The 17,336-nt window shown below is 42.8% G+C and overlaps 1 protein-coding gene across 1 annotated transcript in view; it reads right to left on the bottom strand.

Moving 5' to 3' along the window:
- corin (corin, serine peptidase) overlaps positions 1-17,336 on the bottom strand; it is a 184,216-nt gene that overhangs the window by 5,256 nt on the left and 161,624 nt on the right. Inside the window, exons 18-20 of the mRNA XM_068007804.1 lie at positions 14,921-15,095; positions 11,539-11,810; positions 10,163-10,296 (exon numbers count right to left, since the gene is read on the bottom strand). Coding sequence (XP_067863905.1) covers positions 10,163-10,296; positions 11,539-11,810; positions 14,921-15,095 — 581 coding nt within the window. The remainder of the gene's footprint in view (positions 1-10,162; positions 10,297-11,538; positions 11,811-14,920; positions 15,096-17,336) is intronic.

Raw genomic sequence — 17,336 nt, 5'->3', positions numbered from 1 at the left:
GAAGACAAAGTTAAGCGAGCTCCTCACTTTTGCACGTGTTTCTTCAAGCATTGGACAAACCTAAGTTAGGAACTCCCACATGTCCTTGGAGATAATCACTTAAAGCACTAGATGCACCATTTCCTTTTTGTGAACACTCTTTCAATGCACCATAGTTGAACTGCATACTTCTCTTGCTGCTGGAGGTGGTAGACGTGGAACAGCAAACATATACTCATGCTTCCAGCCCGAGGGTCTCCTCTGTAGTTAAGGGGTTTCTCAATGGGATCAGCAGCCATGGGTGTGGAGGTTAGTCTTAGTCTCCTAACAGCCATCCTCACCAGTGTATCTTCTATTCCACAATAATGGTGAGAATGACAACATCTTTGAGGGAGTAAATAGGGATGGGGGGAGGGGAGTGAAACACAGAAATGCAGAAGTAATAAAGGATTCCATGAAGAAGTAGAAAGATGCTTTTGTAGCCACCATCCAGAGTTCCAAATGGTGGGTTGCCTTCCAGGTACAAGAGTAAAAGTTTTAATGGAGTGGATGCAAAAGGTTTTGGAAAGGAAAGGGAAGTCAAAGTTTACATTGGAACCAATAATGTAGAAGAATTGGATTGTGTTCCTGCAAAGTGAGTTTCAATAGAAGGACCATGAGGGTAGTTACCTCAGGATTACTGTGGTGTCATGCACTAGTTAACATAGGAATAGGAAGATAAGGGAGTTAAATGCATGGCTTGAGAGATGGTGAAAGAGGGAATGGTTCAAATTCCTGGGGCATTGAGGCCAATTCCATAGCAGGAGTGGCCTGTACAGGATGGACTGGCTCTACCTGAACAAAGCTGGGACCAATATCTTCACGGAGAGAGTAACTAGTGCTAAGGGGGAGGAATGTAGAAAGTGTGGAGGAGGTGAAAATGGAGAAGGGCTAAAGGGAATACAAAAACAGACTAGCACAGAATATAAAAGGAAATAGCAAGATATTAAATAAATATTTGGTTCAGTTTTTACAAATGATGGTAGAAGTAAGAATGCAAATATACTTCATAGTATGATACAGCACAAGGGGAGGCCATTCAGCCCATCGTACCTGTGCCAGTTCTTTGAAAGAGCTATCCACTTAATCCCACTCCCCTGCTCTTTCCCCATAGCCCTGTAGTTATTTTCCCTTCAAGTATTTATCCAATTCCCTATTGAAAGTTACTATTGAATCTGCTTGCACCGCCCTTTCAGGCCGTGCATTCCAGATCATTACAACTCATTGCGCAAAAAAATGTTTCCTCATGTCATCTCTGGTTACTGACCCTTCTGCCACGAGAAACCATTCCTCCTTATTTACTCTGTCAAAACCATTCATGATTTTGAACACCTCTTACAAATCTCCCCTTAACCATCTCTGTTCTAAGGAGAACAACCCCAGTTTCTCCAGTCTCTCCACAGAACTGAAGTCCCTCATCCCTGATACCCTTCTAGTAAATCTCTTCTAGAGCCTCTCTAAGGCCTTGACATTCTTCCTAAAGTATGGTGCCCAGAATTGAACACAATACTTCAGCTGAGGCCTAACCAGTGTTTTATAAAAGTTTAGCATAATTTCCCTGCTTTTGTACTCTCTGCCTCTATTAATAAAGCCCAGGATTCCATATGCTTTTTTTTAAAACAGCCTTCTCAACTTCAAAGATTTGTGGACATATACCCCCCGGTGTCTCTGTTCCTGCACCTACTTTGAAATTGTACCAATTAGTTTATATTTCCTCTCCTCATTCTTCCTACCAAAATGTATCACTTCACACTTCTCTATGTTAAATTTCATCCGCCATATATCTGCCCGTTTGACCAGTCTGTCTACGTCCTCCTAAAGTCTGTTACTATCCTCCACATTGTTTGCTACATTTCCGAGTTTCATGTCATCTGCAAACTTTGAAATTATACCCTCTATACCCAAGTCCAGGTCATTAGTACATACCAAAAAGAGCAGTGGTCCTAATACCAACCCCTGGGGAACACCACTGTATACTTGCCTCCAGTCTGGAGAAACAACCGTTCACCACTACTCTCTCCTTTCTGTTCCTTAGCCAATTTTGTATCCATGCTGCCACTGTCCCTTTAATCCCAGGGGTTTAATTTTGCTAACAAGTCTATTATGTGGTACTTTATCAAATGCCTTTTGAAAGTCTACATTTATCAGTCTGTACTTTTCCAAATGTCAATTAATTTTGTCCCAGATTATTGTCTCCAAAAGTTTCCCCACCACTGACGTTAGGTTGACTGGTCTCTAATTGTTGGGTTTATCCCTCTCCCTTTTTTTGAACAGATGTGTAACATTTGCAATCTTCCATTCTTCTGGCACCGCCCCCATATCTAAGGAGGATTGGAAAATTGTGGCCAGAGCCTCTGCAATTTCAACCCATATTTCCCTCAGTAACCTAGGATGCATCCCAACTGGACCGGGTGACTTTTCTACTTTGACTACTGCCAATCTTTTAAGTACTTCCTCTTTATCTATCTTTATCCTATCCTGTATTGGTACTACCTCCTCCTTTACAGTTACAATGGCAGCATCATCTAATGAAGACGAATGCGAAGTATTCATTTAGTACCTCAGCCATACCCTCTGCCTCTACAAGAAGATCTCCTTTTTGGTCCCTAATCAGCCCCACCCTTCCTTTGACTACCCTTTTACTATTTATATGTTTATAAAAGACTTTTGGGTTCCCTTTTATGTTAGCCGCTAATCTATTCTCATACTCTCTCTTTCCCCCACTTATTCCTTTTTTTAGATCTCTGTACTTTCTATATTCAGCCTGGTTTTCTACTGTATTTTGAACTTTACATTTGTCATAAGCCTCCTTTTTCTGTGTCATTTTAATATTTAATATCTTTAGTCATCCAGGGAGCTCTAGCTTTGGGTGCACTTCCTTTCCCCCTCGTGGGAATGTGCCTACTCTGCACCTGAACTATTTCCTCTTTGAAGGCCTCCCATTGTTCAATTACTGTTTTGTCGATCAACTTATGATTCCAATCCACCAGGGCAAGGTCCCTTTTCAACTCATTAATATTAGCCCTCCTCCAGTTAAGTATTTTTACACTTGATTGTTCCTTTTCCCTAACTATTCTAAAGCCAATGATATTATGATCACTCTTCCCCAAATGCTCCCCCATTGAAACATACTCCATTTGCCCCATTTCTTTCCCCAGAACTAGATCCAGCCCTGCTTTCTTCCTCGTTGAGCTAGAAACACACTGATCAAGAAAGTTCTCTTGTACACATTTCAGGAATTTCTCCCCTCTTTACCCTTTACACTGTTACTATCCCAGTCTATATCAGGATAATTGAAGTCCCTCATTATCACTACTCTACAGTTCTTGCCTCTTTCTGTTATTTGTCAGCAACAGTAATGAAGAAAATAATAGTACTAAAGAGTGACAAACCCCCCAGGACCAGATGGTTTCCATCCCAGGGTTTTAAACGAAGTAGGTGAGCAGATTGCGGATGCCCTAACTATAATCTTTCAAAGTTCTCTAGATTCAGGAACTGTCCCTCTAGATTGGAAAATTGCACGTCACTCCGCTTTTTAAGAAAGGAGAGGGAAACCGGGGAATTATAGACCAGTTAGCCTAACATCTGTTGTGGGGAAAATGCTGAAGTCTATAATTAAGGATAGGGTGACTGAACACCTCGAGAATTTTCAGTTAATCAGAGAGAGCCAGCATGGATTTGTGAAAGGTAGGTCATGCCTGACAAACCTGATTTAATTTTTTTGAAGAGGTGACTAAAGTAGTGGACAGGGGAATGTCAATGAATGTTATTTATATGGACTTCCAGAAGGCATTTGATAAGGTCCCACATAAGAGACTGTTAGCTAAGATGGAAGCCCATGGAATCGAGGGAAAAGTACGGACTTGGTTAGGAAGTTGGCTGAGCGAAAGGCGACAGAGAGTAGGTACTCACATTGGCAGGATGTGACTAGTGGAGTCCCGCAGGGATCTGTCTTGGGGCCTCAATTATTCACAATATTTGTTAACGACTTAGAGTCATAGAGTCATAGAGTTATACAGCACGGATAGAGGCCCTTCGGCCCATCGTGTCCGCGCCGGCCATCAGCCCTGTCTACTCTAATCCCATATTCCAGCATTTGGTCCGTAGCCTTGTATGCTATGGCATTTCAAGTGCTCATCCAAATGCTTCTTGAATGTTGTGAGGGTTCCTGCCTCCACAACCCTTTCAGGCAGTGAGTTCCAGACTCCAACCACCCTCTGGGTGAAAAAGTTCTTTCTCAAATCCCCTCTAAACCTCCCGCCTTTTACCTTGAATCTATGTCCCCTTGTTATAGAACCCTCAACGAAGGGAAAAAGCTCCTTAGTATCCATCCTATCTGTGCCCCTCATAATTTTGTACACCTCAATCATGTCCCCCCTCAGCCTCCTCTGCTCCAAGGAAAACAAACCCAATCTTCCCAGTCTCTCTTCATAGCTGAAGCGCTCCAGCCCTGGTAACATCCTGGTGAATCTCCTCTGCACCCTCTCCAAAGCGATCACATCCTTCCTGTAGTGTGGCGACCAGAACTGCACACAGTACTCCAGCTGTGGCCTAACCAGTGTTTTATACAGCTCCATCATAACCTCCTTGCTCTTATATTCTATGCCTCGGCTAATAAAGGCAAGTATCCCATATGCCTTCTTTACCACCTTATCTACCTGTTCCGCCGCCTTCAGGGATCTGTGAACTTGCACACCAAGATCCCTCTGACCCTCTGTCTTGCCTAGGGTCCTCCCATTCATTGTGTATTCCCTTGCCTTGTTAGTCCCTCCAAAGTGCATCACCTCGCACTTTTCCAGGTTAAATTCCATTTGCCACTGTTCCGCCCATCTGACCAACCCATCTATATCGTCCTGCAGACTGAGGCTATCCTCCTCGCTATTTATCACCCTACCAATTTTTGTATCATCAGCGAACTTACTGATCATACCTTTTACATTCATATCCAAGTTAGATGAAGGCATAGAAAGTCTCATATCTAAGTTTGCCGATGACACAAAGATTGGTGGCATTGTAAGCAGTGTAGATGAAAACATAAAATTACAAAGCGATATTGATAGATTAGGTGAATGGGCAAAACTGTGGCAAATGGAATTCAATGTAGACAAATGTGAGGTCATCCACTTTGGATCAAAAAAGGATAGAACAGGGTACTTTCTAAATGGTAAAAAGTTAAAAACAGTGGCTGTCCAAAGGGACTTAGGGGTTCAGGTACATAGATCATTGAAGTGTCATGAACAGGTGCAGAAAATAATCAAGAAGGCTAATGGAATGCTGGCCTTTATATCTAGAGGACTAGAGTACAAGGGGGCAGAAGTTATGCTGCAGCTATACAAAACCCTGGGCACCGCACCTTCGGAAGGACCTACTGGCCTTGGAGGGAGTGCAGCGTAAGTTTACTAGAATGATACCCGGACTTCAAGGGTTAAGTTATGAGATTACACAAATTGGGGTTGTATTCTCTAGAGTTTCGAAGGTTAAGGGGTGATCTGATCGAAGTTTATAAGATATTAAGGGGAACAGATAGGGTGGATAGAGAGAAACTATTTCCGCTGGTTGGGGATTTTAGGAGTAGGGGGCACAGTCTAAAAATTAGTGCCAGACCTTTCAGGAGCGAGATTAGAAAACATTTCTACACAGAAAGGGTGGTAGAAGTTTGGAACTCTCTTCCGCAAACGGCAATTGATACTAGCTCAATTGCTAAATTTAAATCTAAGATAGATAGCTTTTTGGCAACCAAAGGTATTAAGGGACATGGGCCAAAGGCAGGTATATGGAGTTAGATCACAGATCAGCCATGATCTTATCAAATGGCAGAGCAGGCACGAGGGGCTGAATGGCCTACTCCTGTTCTTGTGTTCCTAAATGTTCTCCTCTATCTCCTTCCCACTATTTGGTGGCCTATAGTATATACCCAGCAGCGCAATAACTCCTCTATTTTTCCTTAATAATTGTTCCTAAATATCGGGAAGACCAAAGCCGTTGTCTTTGGTTCCCACTGCAAACTCCATTCCCTGGCCACTGTCTGAGGCTGAACCAGACCATTCGCAACTTTGGCGTCCTATTTGACCCTGAGATGAGCTTTCGCCCACATATCCGCCCCATCACCAAGACCGCCTACTTCCACCTCTATATCATCACCCATCTCCGCCCCTGCCTCAGTTCATCTGCTGCTGAAACCCTCATCCATGCCTTGAGCTCCTCCAAAACTCTGCTGCCCGTATCCTAACTCACACCAAGTCCCGTTCACCCATCACCCCTGTGCTCGCTGATCTACATTGTTCCCAGTCTGGGATTTTAAAATTCTCATCCTTGTTTTCAAATCGCTCCATGGCCTCTCCCCTCTCTATCTCTGTAACCTCCTCCAGCCCTACAAACCTCCGAGATCTCTGCTCTGCTCCAATTCTTGCCTCTTGCGCATCCCTGATTTTAATCGCTCCATATTGACAGCTGTGCCTTCAGCTTCCTAGGCCCTAAGCTCTGGAATTCCCTCCCCAGACCTCTCTGCCTCCCTACCTCTCTCTCCTCCTTTAAGACACTCCTTAAAACCTACCTCTTTGACCAAGCTTTTGATCACCTTTCCTAATATCTCCTTATGTGGCTCGATATCAAGTTTTGTTTGAGAACGCTCCTGTGAAGCGCCTTGGGACGTTTTACTACGTTAAAGGCGCTAATGCAAGTTGTTGTTGTTTTTGTTAATTCTAACCAAATAGATTCTGTCTTTGACCCCTCAACTACATCATCCCATTCCAGTGCTATAATAGTTTTCCTGATCAATACTGCCAACCCCCCTCCTTTCTTTCCTTTTCTATCTTTCCTGAATACCTTGTAGTCAGGAATATTAAGTACCCAATCCTCCCCTTCTTTGAGCCCAGTCTCTATTATTGCCACTATATCATATTCCCATGTGGTGACTTGTGCCTACAGCTCACCTCCCTTATTTATCCCACTACGTGCATTTACGCACGTGCACTCCAAACTCATCTTACACTGCCTTGCATTTGCCCCCGTCTGATTCTTCCTATTTCTGAACTATTCTTTACTCTAGTGCTATTTGTCTCTCCCAGTCCTCTGTGCACCTTGTTTCTCCTCTCTAATGTTTCATCCTGGTGCCCATCCCCCTGCCAAATTAGTTTAAACCCTCCCCCACAGCACTAGTTAACCTCCCCGCGAGGACATTGGTCCCAGCTTTGTTGAGGTGCAACCTGTCCACCTTGAACAGATCTCTCCTGCCCCAGAACTGGTCCCAATGCCCTAGAAATCTGAAGCCCTCCCTCCAGCACCATTGCTGCAGCCACGCATTAACCTGTCTTATCCTACTATTCCTATACTCACTAACCAGTGGCACTGGGAGTAATCCAGTGATTACTACCTTTGAGGTCCTGCTTTTTAACTTCCTCCCTAGCTCCTGAAACTCTGACTGCAGGACCTCGAGCCTGTTCCTTCCTATGTCATTGGTTCCCAAATGGACAACAAAGTCTGGCTGTTCCCCTTCCCCCCCTCAAAATGTTCTGCACCCTCTCAGTGATGTCCTTTACCCTGGCACTAGGGAGGCAACACACCATGCAGGACTCACGCACTTGAGGAGGATATGGAGATAACTGTAGAAAAGGATTTGGTTCTGAAAAAATGAACAGAATTGAAAGATGTTACCAGGCCCTGATAACATGCACCCTAGGTTGTTAACAGAAGTCAGAGGGGAGATAACAGAGGCTCTGAGCACAATTTTTCACTCTTCCTTAGATATACAAATTATGCCAGAGCATTGGAGAGTAGCTAATGTAACAATTCTGTTCAAGAGAGAAGGATAAAACAGGTAACTATAAACCATCTAGTCTCACATGAGTTGTGGGCAAATTCTTGAAATCCAAAATTTGAAATCAAATTAATGAGCATTTAGAGGTGCAGAGGATAATCAAGGGCATCCAACATGGATTTGTTAAAGGCAAGTTAAATAGGGTTTGTTGAAGAAGTGACCAATTGGATCGAGAAAGGGGATGCAGTAGATGTGTTGTATATGGATCTTCAGAAGGTTTGCAGTAAGGTGTCTCACAGAAAAATTGTTACAAAGATTCTGGCATGCGGTATAAGAGGAAATGCAGCAGCATGAATAGAAAGTTGGTTGATGGACAGGAACTAAAGAGTTAGATCTAATATCTGTTGCTCAGGTTAGAGAAGAGTTACAAGTGATGCACCCTAGGAGTCAGAACTTGCTGATGAAACAAAAGTAGAGAGTTTGGCAAACTAGTGAGGAGGACCGTATATGACTTCAGGAAGACAGACAGGTTAGAGGAATGGGCAGTTAGTTAGCAAATGTAATTCAATACAGATATAAATGTGAGGAAATACATTTTGGGAGGAAAAACAAAGAATGGATGTATATATTCAGTGGAAAAACACTGAAGGGTGTGGAAGAAAATGGGAGAACTAGGCTTCAAATGCCTAATTCCTTGTAAGTGCCGGTAGAAAAAGCCATAAAAATAACATTTTGGTTTTATACTATAAATAAGCATAGAGTACAAGACTAAAGAAATAATGATAAATTTATACAAAACATTCATTACACCATGGTTAGAGCACTGTGTCCAGTTTTAGGCATCCCATTATTAAAAGAATGTTAAAGTGAAGAGTGTGTACAGCATAAATTCACCAGAATGGTGTTAGGGTTGGAAACTATTATTACGAGGAGAAACTTAAGATACTGGGTCTATTTCCTTTGGAGCAGAGAGGCTAAGAGGAGATATAATAGAGCTTTTTAAATTGAAAAATCCAGCAGATAAGAGGGTATGCTTCAAAGCGAAGACTACAGCACCGCGCCAGTACTGTGAACGGCCTAACAGTGGGATTGTTGACCCTGGATCAACTGTTATTGTTTCAGTAATGTTACAGCCTTTTGACCATGATCCCAATGAGAAAAGCATTGGGATCATAGTCAAAATTGATAGTGTGAATAGAGAAAATCTCTCTCAGTTGGCTATGGAGTCAGTAGCATCAATTTGAAATTCTCACTGAAAGAGTGGCAAGAGAGGTTATGAGAATTTTTTTTACATAGTGGCATGTTGAGGCACAGAATGCTTTGCCAAAGGGAACAGTCAAAGCAGAAACCTTTTAAGCCAAAAGTAGATAAACATTTTGAAGCACAAGAAGATACAAAGCTATGGGAAGAGAGCAGGGCATGGGATTAGTTTTGAATTGCTCTATCAAAGAGAGACAGGCGCATGATAGGCTGATTTGGCCTTGTTCTGTGCTGTAAATGTCTATCAACTGCTGTATAATGAAGGCATCACAGCTGCTTCCAGGATAATACCCATTTACGTGCAATAATACTTCTATGGTCACATATCACCTGGACATTCATTGATTCAAACCATTGCTTGGCCTGAAGACAAGGCCATTTTATGAGGTGCTCTGATGCCCACATATGGAGGCATCTATAAACGCAGACAAAATGCCACAGATGTTGTTGCATTTGTTGACCCCTCACAAACTCTTCTTCCTGATCTCCATTATGTGGCATGTTTGGAATACCCATCCTCACCTTTTTGTTTGGTGCAATTCAAATGGCAGCAGCAATAATGAAGCAAAGTTTTGACAGGATAAAAAAAACAAAATGCAAAAGAGGCAGACTACTTAGCAAAATGAATTAATGTGTGGAGCAAGATGCCATTGAACACCCACCCCTTGCACCAAAAAAAAATCACAGCGATTAAAAACTCTCAGCTCTTTTTTAAGAAGCCTACTTGAGAACACCAAGTCCCAGAAGTTCCCACACACTGATGTTCATGGACAAAGTGCGAGCTGTGGGCAGAGCCTCACCTGAAGACCAGAAATTATTTTAATAATAATTCTATTTAAATGAGGCCGCACATGCCAGTAGTTTGGCTTCATTTTCTCGCCTCAAATCGGCCTCTGCAAAATGCAGTGTCGAGCAGGTGAGTTGCTCCCACCTGCAGCCAATGAGGCCACATGTCACCAGCAGGGCCTCACAAAAATCAGCCACTAACTATTTACAGCGTGCCTGACTGGCAAGTAATTGTAATTAGGAAATGCAAATTGGAATTATTTTCTGTAATCTCTCACCTAAACTTTAATGAGCACATGAACAAAGGGATTAATCCAGAATTTGTCTTCATTACCCCCTTACCATGCAAGAGTCCACTGTTCCAGGTTCGTAGCCTGCACATAACATTCGAGAAGTGATTGTTTTAGTATCAAAATATGTCTGACAACGATCAAGTGAGAGAATGCGGACCTCTCCTTCCTGGAGTTTGAACGGTACTGAAATAAAAGTTAAAAGAGAACATTGAAGTTGCTACCTTGTACCGCATTACTATCCCTCAAATTTATAATGGACTGTGAGTATCCGTTTCATGATATGCATTTTACTCAGTGTGAGATCTCTGCCCATAAGCATTTAAAGTGTGAGTGTTTCATTTGTACAAGGCCCATATTTGGAATATGACATATAGTATATCCAGTTCCGTACTTTACAGTGAATAGTATAGACCCACAGCTTCCACTTTAATGATATATTGGGGCAGAATTTCCGTGGGAGTTCTTCTGATCCCCTGCCTTAATTTTGCCAAACCCCCAGAGAATCAGAATAAATGGCCATTTACACCTTTTCCCCGGGGTTTCCACCCAAATTATGGTGGGGGATCAGGAGAATCCCTGTGGAAATGTTATCCCATTGTTCCACACAGACTTTCCATTTGTAACCACATCCTCGTCGAACAAGAGTTACAAACGCACGGGTCTTAAGTCAGAATGTAGAATGGGTTCATTGATTCAAAACAGGCCTGTATTTGCTGCACTGTCGCATTTAAGGTAACTGGTTTCCTTGTATTAGGGAACTGCATATTTCTATACCTTGAGACACATATTCCAGTTTTCCTCCATAAAGGACATTTAATAATTGACTTGAGAACTTGGAAATCTCTCACATCTTTGATTATCCAATAAAACCTGCAAGAATCGAGCGTGACGGAAGTGCATCAATAAAGAGGCTAGAATGGTGTCGTCCATATATACAGTGACATTTTATCTTTTTTGTGTAAATGCCAAAATAAAAAATGGAAATCCAACCCACAGTACTTGCAAGTTGTGACTATGATGTACATAGTGTGTTATCATATCTCTCCAAAACATTTCAAAGCATCTTACATCTAATGAATTGCTTTGAAATGCAGTGATTGTTGTTTTGTAGCCATTTTGTGTGCATCAAGGTCTCTCAAACAACAATCTTTTTGGTAGCGTTGGTTAGTTGAGGGGCCAGAACACCTCAAACCTGAACCACTGGAATAGTAAGATGGACCTTGGTTTAATGTTTTATCTGAAGGATGCCACCTCCAACAAGCTCCTCAGTACTGCATTGTTAACCTGGAATATTAGCCTGGATTATTTGCTTCAGTCATGGCCATGGGCTCATCCGACATCCTGCTGACTCAGAGGCAAGAGTGTTACCAACTGATCCAAGTAAACATTGTTGTCAAAGGATTGGTTTTCATTTGCCTATCTTACCTCTGTTGCCTGTGTGCCCCCACCCTGTGATGAAGCAGTAGGTATCTGGTTCTGCCACTTGCTGTTTTCTGGGAAGGCAGACAGGCTGAACGTAGCTGGTCTCAATGATCTCTTCACGCAGCTCCACCACACTGATGTCATAATCAACAAACGCTCTGTTATAACGTGGGTGCAAAATAATGCGGTTGACCTTCCTGATCTGAGTAGACTCAGATGGATGGTCCAGATTGTTGATACCAAACACAACACTCCAGGCAGCTGCATTTTCACGGCTGCCGAGGAAAGAAAACAAGTCAAAAGAAAAAGTTGTACAGCTCGGCTCCATGTTGACTAACTCTCCTGGTAATTTTTGTTTATCGCTACAGCTGACTAATTTCTGTTTCTACTCTAAGGCCACATCGATTATATTATTCGAAGTCTTGTGTATGTGTACACTTCCTGTCCAACTTCCTGTTGTCAGGATATTTTGGTAATACTTTTATATCAACGTTTTTAATTGAAACTGCCAATGTAAACCTTTATAATGGAATTTCAAATGTAAACATTTACCTGTCACACTGCATATTCAGGCCTTCAGCCACTAGTTGGTGAGGTTCTGCCTCCCCAGACCCAGTGCTCACCTACTCTGCCTTATGCTGTTATTTATTCCCTGCTTCAGCCCTCTGCTGGGCTGGCTGTTACTGTAGCTGCAGCATTTCCCTCCCGAGTGCCCCACAGACACTCCCTGGTCTCCAGGTGTCCCAGTTACAGCCCTTTCCCAACCTTTGACTTTCTCCACAATGTCTTGCCATCTTGACCTCTGCCATGTTCTGGGGTCTTCTGCTGCCCTCGCACTTTTCCTACCTTCACCATGGCCACCCTCTGCTTTCTCCCAGGCCTGCCTCTTGCTCTCACAGATTACCATCCTGGCCTTTCCTTCTGAGCCCCCACAACTGCTCTTTACTGTCGAGGAAAAAACTTCTCTCTCATCGGGTCCTCTTCTCCCTGCTGTTTTGTATCACATGTCTCCCAGGCCTTCTACTTTGCCACCTTCAACTTGTTTCCTCTTCTTTCAGCCTGCCCCACAGCCATTCTTGGCCCTTCTAATATGAGACTGCAAATACTTCTGAGCCTCCGATTGTGGCCCCTTTGACCCCCTCCCCAGATTTGGCCTTCTCTCTGACATCACATTGCTCTCCACCATCTCCTGGACCTCCTGCTGTCCTGGCTTCCCCCACCCACCCACAGCTGCTTCCAAGCCTTCCTTTGCCACCAAAACAGATGTGAGAAAACAGAAAGACACACGTAGCTGAGGGTAGGAACAAATGGCGACACACAGAAATAAATAAAATATCACCATGATCTCCCAAAATCTGCTCCCACCTTTTCTCAAACAAAAATATACGGCTGGAGCAAGAGAGAACAAGAGACAGAGGAAACCGAGACTGGGCACAGAAACAGATAAGTACACATGGAATTAACATGTTAGAACAAACATATATAGGCCAATGACATCAAAGGCACAAAGACTGGAAGGAAGAAAAATGAGCTGTGAAAATCCATGGGCTGTGATCCTGGTAGTTACCCAAGAGTTTCCCCCACTAGTGTTCTCAAGTGCTGACCCGCCAGGGTTTGTGGGGTCGGCAGGACAGCACGTAATTTGCACGGGGCGACTGGGAGCATGGACCACCGTGGGCGCCTCTCCGGTGCTTGTATGACCTGGGCAGCTAACAAATCCAGTGCCTGGCTTCCTTTAAAGGAGGGTAATTGCCCCCATGGCGCTCCCTTCAGCCCGTATGTATTGGAACAAATCCTGACTTTTTTCGAGAAAAACATATTGACCAGTCTTCGGGGATTCAGGCTACTTCCCTGGCGAACTCGGCATACCAGCCTCCAGTCCAATGCCAGATCCCAACTGAGCCAGGAGCACAGGAACATCTGGCGTAAGGAGTCCCTGGTCCTGAAGGTGCCTCCTGACATAATTTGCTTTGTGAGGGGTGGGCTGAGGTTTGATCCTTTACAAGACTGTCCGGAAAATCCCAGAAATGGCAGGGATCCAGCATAATGCCAGAATTACGGTGGAAGTCTGGCCAAAACCCTGAGGCAATTCAGGGCCATGATCTTTTTCCTATTCCTTCAGAGGCTCCGAGCATTGCTCATCCGTATGAATAATGTGTATCGAAGAAAGGTCAAGTTACACACCAGGGCTGGGGTTTCCCAGTTGTTTGCTCGCAACCCGTGATATTTCCCTATTCATATTAATGGACAGGGAAATCATGGGCTGATGAGCCCACAGTGGAAAACCCCAGCCTATATGTACTGAGGACTTTTTTCTTTCACTGCTGTGGGGAAACATCCCACGTTCATTGACAGATTGCCTGCCTGAAATCACGCACTCATCATGTAGGGACATGTAATGTCAAGCATGCTCTACTATCTATGGCACAATGCGTTAATACAAAATATTTGTGTATAACTAGGTGCATGAAAGGAGGATACATTTAATAAGCAAACATTTAAAGTTGCTATATTGCTCCTCTAGTCTGTAATATCTATAATGAGTTTAGTGGAGTGCCAATTCAGATTTTAGCTGTAAGCTTGGTTTAACAGTAGTTCTCCACAATCAAGGAGTTTCTGGCCGTTTAGCTCTTACTTCTCCCCTATATCTCAAACAGTAGTTTCCCTACACCATTCAGCCTCTGTAACTTAGATAACGGGCTAGAAATCCATTGGCAACGTTCTTCTATAATCAACGGCTAAGAGGTGCACATGAGCAGCGTGCAATGATGAGCCCTTGGGTTTTCTTTCTCTTCCCTTGGAAAATTGCCTGGTTTCTTTTCATCTCTTTGGGGTAACGCAGTTAAAATCAGAAACTTATCACTTGGGAAAATCGTAGGAACTGATACACATCCTATCACTTTGTGACACAGTAAGTAGAAGTCTGATTTCTGGCCATTTTAAAACCATTTCATTAATGTGGTCAGAATTTTATGATGTGGAGATGCCGGTGATGGACTGGGGTTGACAATTGTAAACAATTTTACAACACCAAGTTATAGTCCAACAATTTTATTTGAAAATCACAAGCTTTCGGAGGCTTCCTCCTTCCTCAGGTCATTCACCTGAGGAAGGAGGAAGCCTCTGAAAGCTTGTGATTTTCAAATAAAATTGTTGGACTATAACTTGGTGTTGTAAAATTGTTTACAATTGTCAGAATTTTAGTCAGAGCTATAGACAGTAAGAGTACAATTTGGGGACAAGGAGAGGGTAATAAGAAAATTGGGAATGATTTACAATATAACAGGTACTCTACATTTCGTACGGGATTTGATTCTTTACATTAAAACTTCTCTCATTAACTGGTTGGATTTTCAATTTTCAGGTTTGATGTCGTCAGACTTACCCTTCAAAGCAATGTGCCACTGTCAAAACCCATTTTCGTCCAATCAGCACACAACCGCAAATATGTCCACCAGGCTCACTCTGCAACGAGCACTGCCAGGGCCAGCGCCCTGGACGGCTAGTTCGGCCTCCTAGAATTCTTTTATTGAGTCGAATTGCTGGGCGCCGACCACAGTCTGGGAAATATAAAATTCTTTTATAGGTGGATTCATGTTTTCATAATCTACAACTCACCTTGAGGAAGGGTTCTTATTTGTTGTGCATTCTTTGAACTTTTCAATTCAGCCATTTTCTTTCCCCTAACCTGCTCCACCCCTCCCCAAAGTACAACCATTCACCATCCCCCTCATCATGGGGTCAGATAGTTTAGACCTTCACACCACCCTCCTCAGCACAGCAGGGGAGAGGCCAGACTGTGGACAAATTCAAAGATACAATCAGGACCATGCTTATTCCTTTCACATCTGGTACCAGCCCAGACAGGCCTGAATTTCTTTCTGTTTAAGGAGTATTAAAAGAGCAGGACGGTATAGGGTGAGTACTTTCAGTACAAAATACTCCCTTATCTACATGCATTGTTTTTAAAATAGGGATAATGTGTGTATAACTTAAATATAGTCCTTGTGTAAACCTTTTCAGTCTCACTTGCACAAGCAGCAGTTTAAAAAACATGGATTACATTCTGGAGACACTAAAATTCATTTACATGGAGGTCATGACTTCAGACCAGCAAGGATGATCCATAATACTGAAGTTGGAAAAGTCAACATCATCTGAACACACAGCAGTATCCAACCAACACTACCTGCCCGCAACCTAGGAATCCTTTGGATCCACAACTAGGCCAGTCTGACATGTTGGGTCAAAGAAGTTTCTTACTCTAGACCCTTTAGTATTCATCTCTTTTATAAAGTACAAAGGAGTACAGCTTCGTCTTCACCACCTGGGTAGTAATCTGGCAGTAACTGATTTCATTGGAGTGAAAATTGGGCAAGTTCTATTACGGATGGACGATCTTCTCCATCAGATTTCTGCCCAGGTGGTGAAGATAAAAATCTACCCTCTTTTATTCTTTAACTTTATAGTTGGAATATATGATTTCAAATTTCAGCATTTGTTTATTATTTTAACTATTTTTTTTGAAATCTATAAATAATACATCTCAAACATGGATTAAAATCTCCATGTTTGTATGCCTCCAAGGGGTTTCTAGATCTAGTAGATGATTTAGATATGGATGAGCACCTTGGGAGTAGTGTCCATGATATGATAAGATGTAAGGTCCAAATAGAAAAGTGTTTGTTTGTACTAAAACAAGAGCACCATATTGGAGTAGAGAAGATTTCAGAAAGATGAGGAGAGAGTCTACTGAGGCGAGATGGAAAGAAAAATTGGCACACAAGACTTTAGATCAATAATGTGATGTTTTTAAAAATGAGATTGCAGAGTTGTAGAACAAATATATACCATTAAAAAAGGAGACTACTTCAAGTTTCAGAATGTTGTGGATAAATAAAGAGGTTAGAAATATCCTAAAATTGAAGGAGAGAGGCCTATAGGCATGATAAAATGATAAAAAATAAGAGAGAATGTGAGAAAATAAGGGAAGAGGTTAACATAAGGATAAGGAAAGCAAGGAGGGAGTATGAAGAGAGAATTTCAAATAATATTAAAAAGAGTAAAATATTTTACAAATATATCAGTAAAATAGAATTGTCAAATGTGAGATGGGACCCCTGAGAGGAGAGGATAGTGAGGAGAGAATAAACAGAAATTTGCAGAGCCCCTTAACAAGTACTTCAGTTCAGTGTTAGCAAAAGGGACTAAGATTGGGAAGGAAGTAAATCTTGAATTGGTTCTATAACCGGGATAGGACTCCGATTAGCATATTTAAACTTCTTCCCTCCTGTTTCAGGCATAAGTGCTGGGCGCCCATTTAAAGGCCTGCCTGAAAATTGGATCAGGTGGGCAAATGGCACCATGGGTGGCTCAGCTGTACATGGTGGGGGGGGGGTGGGGAGCAGAGAGGAGAAAGGTCAGGGATTCTATAGTTAGGGGAACAGACAGGCGTTTCTGCGGCAGCAGACGTGACTCCAGGATGGTATGTGGCCTCCCTGGTGGCAGGGTCAAGGACGTCACTGAGCGGAGGGGGAGGGTGAACAGCCAAAGGTCGCGGTCTATATCAGTACCAACAGCATAGGTAGAAAGAGGGATAAGGTCCTGTAAGCAGATTTTAAGGAGTTAGGAAAGAGATTAATAAGCAGGATCTCAAAGGTAGTAATCTCCGGATTACTCCCGGTGCCACGTGCTAGTGAATATAGAAATAGGAGAATAGAGCAATTGAAGGCGTGGCTGGAGAGATGGTGCAGGAGGGCTTTAGATTCCGGAGGCATTGGGACCAGTTCGGGGGAGATAGG

Source organism: Heptranchias perlo, chromosome 1 (assembly GCF_035084215.1).
Source record: "Heptranchias perlo isolate sHepPer1 chromosome 1, sHepPer1.hap1, whole genome shotgun sequence".
In the NCBI taxonomy this organism is placed as follows: Eukaryota; Metazoa; Chordata; class Chondrichthyes; order Hexanchiformes; family Hexanchidae; genus Heptranchias; species Heptranchias perlo.
The sequence above is the reverse complement of the archived record's forward strand: the minus strand, read 5'-3'. Positions and strand labels throughout refer to the sequence as shown.